This window comes from Dreissena polymorpha, chromosome 9 (assembly GCF_020536995.1).
Source record: "Dreissena polymorpha isolate Duluth1 chromosome 9, UMN_Dpol_1.0, whole genome shotgun sequence".
NCBI classification, from domain to species: domain Eukaryota; kingdom Metazoa; phylum Mollusca; class Bivalvia; order Myida; family Dreissenidae; genus Dreissena; species Dreissena polymorpha.
In genome coordinates, this window is record NC_068363.1 from 7,613,120 (window position 1) to 7,621,900 (window position 8,781).

An 8,781-nucleotide genomic window follows, 5' to 3' on the forward strand; every position below is an offset into this window, starting at 1 on the left:
TAAGTAAAGACGCTCGAAATAAACATTCTTCTGCATTGAAGCATTTCTCATACTTGTCGCCATTGTTACAATTGTATGTAAAAAAAATGTACATGATTTGCGCCGGTTGTGAAAAGTATAAAGCCGGTTCGGGATTCAAACGCGGTTTCTCTCGCTATCAAGGCTGGTACTCTACCGATAAATCTGATAGGTAAACACCCATCCCGCTCAAGTTCGGTATTGTGACGTAAATAATTCAATCTCTAGAAGGAATCGACACTCCCGTCATGTCGGTAATCTAAAGACTTGAAACCAATGGGAAGTCACTGAGCATTTAATTATCGATGTTTAAACAAGCGAAGAACCGATAAGCAAAGTGAATAATGGTTATAAATAAACTCAAGTGACGCATCGAATCTAATGAAACTGTGAACAAATACCAATGTGTCCAGCTATAGGTTTGATGATATCAAGTACAGCATGTTCACTGCACCATATACGATATGTGCTTATACAGACAATGTCTGCTTTCTCAATGTGTGATCATTCTATGTCCTATTTTGCAAATATGTATCACTTATTAATGAAAAACTTTGTAAATGTCATAATGCCCATAGAATTGACGAAGGGAGAGATAAAGTAAAATATTGAGTGAACTCGTTCTAGCATGCAAGTATGAACACTCACAATCAGTAGATGTATGCGTTCGCTAGAAACAACATCGGTGAGTTATTGACCTTTAATTATAACTATAATATCAATTTCTAACGAAGTTTTCGTTTCCATGCGAGATCTCATGAACAATGATCCGAATTCGTTGAAACTTTACGTGCTCAATTCTTAGACGTTTGAGTTTTCCTTGAGTTTTAACCGTTTGAATGATATTACCTAGCCACATTTGATCTCGGAACCTATAACTAGTGGATGGGCATGCGGTCCGATCAATGATTGTTTTCATGCCTCTATTTGTATTGCTCGTTGGTATTTATTGCTTAACGGGTCTATTTACACACTCAATCATAATATATTTCTAAATTATTGACAACAATTAAAAAAATAAAAATAAAGCACATAACGACAATCAACTCTTCAAATTGTCGTTATAATTTCATCATTGAGTAATAAATGTTTGTTTGTTTTTTGCAATGGCAACACATTAAAGATTGGTAAATTGACAAAATAAAAAAAAGTTGTTTCAGATTCGCAAATTTTCGTTATTGTTACGATATTTTTTTGGAAACAGTAATACCGACCATTTACCATGCTCTTAAATATCCATTATATGCATCTTTTTTACGATTTGAAAACATGAAAATTCTAAAGCGTCGTGCGACGCGAAACGATTGAATAATTTGGAAAGTTCGGTTGTAGTTATATTTTGAGAAACTACGAGTATTGCTAATATAGGAAAAAATAAATCCGCCCTTAGCATGAGCATGGATGGCCGAATGGTCTAGGCGGGAGACTTTTTACTCCAGGACTCCAGGGGTCAGTGGTACGAGCCCTATTTAGGGTTACTTTTTTTCCTTTTTTTAAATTGTATTCTTGTTGTTTTTTTACTGGAGATTTTTAGTTCAAATGTTTAAATATATCAATATAAAGCATTTAATGACATGCCAAAATCTGTTGGACGGCCCCTTCAAAATCCGAAATATCAGCCCTATTTGTATGATTAGATCGCCTGTTGTATGTGTCACGGCATTGAATAAATATGTTTTTAGGCCATTCGTCTATTGGCTTTAGCCCGGATGTAGTAGGATGTTGGAAGACGAAATACATCTTCAGATAATTAACTCTGGATTTTCTTATTCTTACAATTGTCATCTTAGAAACTTTTATCGAAGATTTTCATCTGATAATTTTTCTTATACCATCTTTAGTGAATACAAATGTTTTCGATCGTAAAACAATGATATTATTTGCAAAAGCTAGATAACGATTTCTATAGATATTATGCTTCGATTCGGAAGATAAAAGTGTGCGTGGCATAGTAGAAGCGAATCTGCTTACGAATCGCCGCGAAACGGGTTCGAATGTAGGCGACAGAAGTGTGTTTTTAATTCTTAATATGAACATTTGTTATAGTCTATCAAAACGACTTGTGTGTAATCATATCAACTGACAACTGACAACTTCTGTAAGCAATGCCTTAAAGCGCCTTACCTTGAAATGAAATACATGTTAATCAATACATATAGACGCAATTTGAAAGTGTACAAAATCGTCATTAAATCTGTAGCCTAGTTAGCAAGTAATTATCTTTTTTTAAACGGTTATGCTTTTAAAACCGAAAGTAGGATTTCTATACGTATACGTCTATTTCGACAAACGCGATTATTTTTTAGTTTTAAAGCGCACAAAGGAGGATTTCTACCTTGAACCATCAGATATATTCTATTTGGCATAGATGAAATTATAGCCTAGTTAGCAAGTAATTTATTATTTTTCAAACGGTACCGCTTATAAAACCGAAAATAGGATTTCTATACGTATACGTTTATTTAGACAAACGCGATTATTTCTTAAGTTTTAAAGCGCAAAAAATATGGATTTCTACATTGAAACCATCAAATTTATTCTAATTGGCATTTATATAATGAAATCTTAAGCCTAGTTAGCAAGTAATTTATTATTTTTCAAACGGTACCGCTTTTAAACCGAAAGAAGGATTTCTAGACGTATACGTCCATTTCGACAAACGGGATTATTTTTAAGTTTTAAGGCGCAAAAAAATGGGTTTCTACATTGTAACAACCAGATATATTCTAATTGGCATAGCTAAGATATTTTCTTATTTATACTTAAATTTACTATGCAAAATAAGTTGTGTGGCTTTAACAACGTAGATGGGAACGAGATTTTCATTTAATATTCGTAGTTCCACAACTTGTTTAATATATGCCATCATTCTAATAAATATGTTCCTAACATTTTGGCGAACTTTTTCCATACTCAGTTATGTGTTTTTAACAACGTGAATCTCGTCGTATTTGATTGTTAGCTAACATCCTTTTTCAATGTATTTATGCCTGGGGTACGTTACTTTAAAGAGTTTTAACGGATAAATAATGGTCTTGTTTCTTGCAGAAGATTGTAATATCGTTAAACTTTGTGACAGCAAACATTTACTTTGCGATTTGGGGCGGAATGAGAGTGTGTTAAATAACAGTATCTTGATATTAATGTGCAAATTATGTTATTTGAAATATTTTGAATAATTTGAATAAGGATTTAAAACTTTAGAACGTATGATCCAAAATACAACATGCATGTAATATTGTAGTATGTAACGAAGTCGGTAAATACAACAACAACAACAACAACAACACAACCGAAACAACAACAACAACAAAATTTTCCTTTCTGCTTAAATGAAAATAAAGCGATCGTATCAGTAAAATTTAAAGTAACAAACGAAGATAAAACTTGACCTTAGTTTCCGAATGAAAAAGTCAATGAGTCGAGTAGATAAAACTGATTTTATGTTAACGTTAATTAAAACAAGAGCTTAAATAAACGTCTAGCCAATCAGAAAAAACATTAACATCCAGGCATTTACTTTCTCGCAAAATACCAAGTCCCTTGATACATATTTCAGATTTTCCGATTGATATACATGTATAGAGAATGCATGGTTGGTGCCGAGATGGAGAAAGTTTATCCGATAAGGCTTAAAAAAGATTTTTTTTTCTTTTTCGTGCTAAACCGGATAAACTTTCTCCATCTCGGCACCATCCATTTATTCGATTTATCCTGCGCCATGTCGCTGACACATTTTATCGAATACAAATGATAAATTGACATAAAAACCTAATTATTCTTGTCGAGCCTCCTACATGTACACAACATTCCAGCCGACCGAATTACTAAGTAAAAGATAGTTCCACTGTACTCTGTTCCTTTTAATACTTTACAATTGAAAATGTGAGAAGAAATAAAACACGAATCGAGAATGTGAAGGCGTATGAATACACTATTTCCTGTTGACCGGAGATAGGAAAATTTATTCGACCCTGCTTTATTATGTCAATGTTTGCAACAGAGGCAGGATAAAGTATGTTTTGCAATATTTCACCACTCCTTGTTTCATTTATTTGTACTAATTCTTAAAACAAAACTCTTCTTTTTGATAGCTTTTTAGATTTTCATTCAGTCAACTGTTCCTTTAACATTTACTTCAGCAGGAACTTCCCTGTATCTTGCCAATAGACTTTCAACGCCGTCGGCGCTCTTGTTTTGTCTCTTTGTCTCTATGTCTCTTGGTGCAGCTGCAGTTTTTTATGTATATTGGTTCACCACAAAGGGTACCAAGGGTAGTTTTATTCAATTCATTACAGTTGAAAAGACATGGGCTTTGAAATATAGATGGCTGTACATGTTTCAACTTAGTTCGTACCCTCATGTTAGTAGGTTTGATCCATAGGCCAGCACATTTCGTGGAAAGTCTATATACACATCCTTAAGATTCTTTATCAAGGTCGTTTGCATTACACATAATCGCGTATAGTCTTCACATCTTTAAAAAAAAATCGTTCCTATAAATATCATGATTCTACCTTGTTTACAATTTTGAAATTGATAACAAGCTGCACAAAGAAAGAATGGCCGCGCAAGAAAGGGACATCCTTTTTCAGTATAAATATGTTGAATGCCCTCATAATTTCTGTAGACGAACAAATACATACAACCTTGTTTGTATTGTTTGTATTGCAATGTGTTGCCGTCTTTGAAGCGTTATATCTTTCACCAACCAACTGTTACAATAATATCTTGTGTTTTTGATCTTCAAGTGCAAATTATTGATTATTGCTAAAAAAAGGGTATGCGCATGGCTCACAGAAGGGATTGATTGAATATCTTACCAAAACTGAAGAATGAAACAGAATGCCCATGAATGAAGAAAATAATCCTATAATTTACATATGTTGATAAACATTATATGATAGCGTTCGGTTATAGTACTAAACTCAAGCTTTTGTTTCAGATGTTTTCTCAATAATGGAGACCAGACGATTCTTCTACGGCGCCCTCTCCGCCAGCTTCCTCTTCACTGTTCTAACCATGCTCCAGACGAACATCTCAATGCGCATGCGCACACTTCAGTCTCCACAAGATGGCAACAACCGTGTGGTGACGTTAGAGAAAAGCAGAGAGGTTACAATTCACCAGAGACAGCAAGAGGCAGCTATAAATCTAAATATCCATCTAAACGTTTCATTGGAAAACATACCTGAAAGTTTAGTCTCGTTTCTGAAAAGCAGGAATCAAGAAGATAAACTGAGAAATGCGAGTATTTTGAACATGCACACAGTCGATTCAACGCCGAAAAACAATCACAAAATAGTAGAAACCGACAGCTTCCTTACATTGTTTGCCACTTGGAAAGCAGAAAATGACACCAAAGAAAAAATCCACAATTTCACATTTGTCAACTGGGCGCGTATGAAACCTGCCGTCAACCCAATTTTGTTTACAGACTCTCCAGTCGTAGCCGCGACAGCGCATGAATATGGATGGAACGTGCTTCCTTTACCAACAACCAACGTGTATGGATTACCAATTTTAAAACTCATGTTCTTAGAGGCAATAAAACAATATAATTCTCACTTTTACGGCTATGCAAACTCCGATATACTTTTTACAAATAATTTGATATTAACTTTAGTTTCAATTTTATACCAAAGCCCTCACACAAATTATACCCTTGTGACTGGTCTCCGAACAAACGTGTACAATCTCAACGAAACGGAAGCCGCTACGTCTGTTAGTTTAACCATGACGGCTGCCACTAGAGGTCAGGTATTCCAACCCTCGGCGGAGGACTATTTTATAACCACGCGGGATTACCCCTGGGACAGTTTACCTGACTTGGTGGTAGGGACTATAGCTTATGATAATTATCTAGTGCTAAATGCGAGGTACCAACATCATAATGTCATCGATGCTTCCAAAACCATACTAGCCATTCATCAAAGCAATGGCCTGGACGTATTTGAATCTCACATAAAACTTAACGCGGATTATAATAAGGTTTTGCTTCGAAAACGTTGGTTTAATATAAATCCGCCTTACATCAAAGGCTTCTTGAGCTGTATTGAAAAATATGTGGACGTTGTTCAAGATATTATAGTGATAAAAACTAGAACACCACCCAACGACTGTAAATTTTAGATAAAACGCTTGTTTGAATCGACAATCAAACAGTTGCCTACATAGTATTACCGAAGGTATGGCTCAACTTACCGTGACACATACAGAAGGGTATACACTGTTGGTACAAGTAGCATATTTTCGTTGATAGAATATGAGACGCGTTGCACGCAATATGCAGTAGGACATGCGGATAGTTTAGCTCAAGATAAATACATCCGTCCAATCTGCGAAAGAGTCATAATGAACGCTAATAATGAGACCACGAAACCTTGCATGACTAGATAGCAGACAGGGTACCTCCTGACCAGAATGCGCAAAGCCACAGTCGGGCCTGGAGCTACGATGGCCCCTTAAGATATAATATCAATTTTCGCACGACGGGGCTCATAAGTAAAGTTTTCCCCTCAATATGATAAAAATTGTTTTTTGTTTCATTTATGCCGCAAATTTGTAATCGTGTCAATTCTTTCATGTTATGTTATGTTATGTCTTTCTTTCTTTTAACCGGTAATTGTTTAACTTTTTCAATTATATGCTCATATGTTTATTGAGATCTGTGATATTGCAGCTAATGTTTTATCGTATCGTCTTAATTACATTACATATTTTATAGTTCAGTACTGCTAAAGTCTTTAATTTATACACAATGTCTAAGCATGACGTGTGAAGGCATTATTGTGTATGTGTCCGATCAGGTGACTGTGCGCACACCACGTGACGCATGCATGAACCTGTGGGACCATGTCTACTTCTACACACTGCTTCAACCACATGATTGACCATCAGTTATCGCATAGTATGTATGCCTTATATAAGAACATTATTTATGTGATCATTGAAAAGTATTACGATCATTATAGTTACTATTTACTTATACATTTTATTTATCAGTATGTTTGTTCTTACCTTTGTGTTATGATGCACATATGTCGAGTATAATCTTTTGTATTTAATGACGTATCATTTTTTGGTACCGATAAGCTACTCGCTCCGTGCATTAAAGTCTTACAACCATAACATAGATTACGTGTTCGTTGTTAATATACCTTCTACCCAAAGGATTTATATGAACGAGCCACACGCATCATTTTAAATGAAACATTTTTTCAAAACCAGTCCCTTTAGTGATATCAATACCACGGCCGTTAATCACTGGCGCCACCTCTTGTTATCTATTTTCTATTAGATCGGCAAGAAGCCAATGTTTTTGTGCATGCATCAACTTGTACATAATGAAAGTACTCGTTTGATGTCTGTAGCGATTGTATTGGGTTGATATTATCTCGTCTTACAGACAAAAAACACACACACATTAATTTCCTTAAAAAAGACTCCACCATGTCAAAAATTAAAACATTCCATCACGTTTCCAAATGGGTTATGATTGTATGGTTCTGTATATGTGTGTGTGAATTAATCTTCGATGAATCTCATTACATGGTCCGATTTTTAAACATGTGAAATATGTTGAAAATACAACTACTCTCAATCTGTTTAAATCTTCGTGAATTTCAATACATAACTTTCCTAAAGCCACCTCTGGAGTAGCCTTGGCTCATTTGTTGATGCATCTCAAAATGAGGTGGCGCCCATGATTAACGGTCATGCATTGCAAATGCTAAGTTCAATTCTCTACTTAGGAATGGAATTAATTCTAGAACCATAGGCATACAAATACATGGTTAATTATAGACGCCACGGAATGTATGTGCGATTGTTTATATCAATTATAGATTGCATAAATTCCATGTATAGACCTTTGTTCTGCTTTATTTAAGAACTAACGTGTTTAATACGTGGTACGATTTAGCAGTCCTTTCGTGCATGAATCGTATTTTTACAGAACGCGGCTCAATTCTATGTATTTTTGTATATCATGCCATTTGCAACATCCATATTTTCTTCCATTCAAATAGCCTTGTATTGTGTTTGTTCTATGTTTCTACAGTTAGCGCAAGCTTCTTAAAGGGACTGTCAATCACGAATGACAAAAAAAGAAAAGTTCTAAAATACCGTATTTTTTTACAATTGTTAGCTTATATTGATTAAACTATCACGACTAGTATATTACATTACTTGAAAACAGTTCATATTTTCAGTATATTCGGTAATAAAATTTTGCGATGTGAAATCAAAAGTACATCGCGAAAATAGGTGACATAACGATATACACACTATAAATAACGCAAATAGATTGATCATTTAATATATATAATATATACAATTCACTACGCATGCACAAATTGCATTCCTGTGTTTACCACGCGACGATGATGATCAATATACTGGCGTTATCACTAGTGAACTGGTAGTTACCTGGTAGACATACCCAGTAAAATTTATTACCAAATATACTGAAAGTATGAAAACTTAACAACATTTTTCAAGTAATGTAATATACCAGTCGTGATATTCTAATCAATATAAACTAATAAATGTAATAAAAATAAAGGTATTTTACAAATTTTCTTTTCTTCGTCGTCGTGGCTGACAGTCCCTTTAAGCGAAGATGATTAACTTCCGGATTACCGATAAGAATAGTTTCGACATAACCGAAGGATGCATTGAAAAAAAACGTGATCTATTCAAAACATTACCGAAACAGATGACATTTGAAACACGCTATTATAGAATGACCTTATCAATGTG

The 8,781-nt window shown here is 34.6% G+C and overlaps 1 protein-coding gene across 3 annotated transcripts in view; it reads left to right on the forward strand.

Moving 5' to 3' along the window:
* Nucleotides 1-7,153, forward strand: part of LOC127845518 (uncharacterized) — an 18,742-nt gene extending 11,589 nt beyond the window's left edge. For 2 of the 3 annotated variants that reach the window (XM_052376512.1, XM_052376511.1), the window contains exon 2: nt 4,964-7,153. In XM_052376512.1, coding sequence (XP_052232472.1) covers nt 4,978-6,150 — 1,173 coding nt within the window. In that variant the 5' untranslated portion in view covers nt 4,964-4,977 and the 3' untranslated portion in view covers nt 6,151-7,153. Of the gene's footprint in view, nt 1-520; nt 704-4,963 lie in introns of those variants that run through there. The other variant, XM_052376510.1, reaches the window with a different exon arrangement.
* Nucleotides 7,154-8,781: the final 1,628 nt, after the last annotated feature.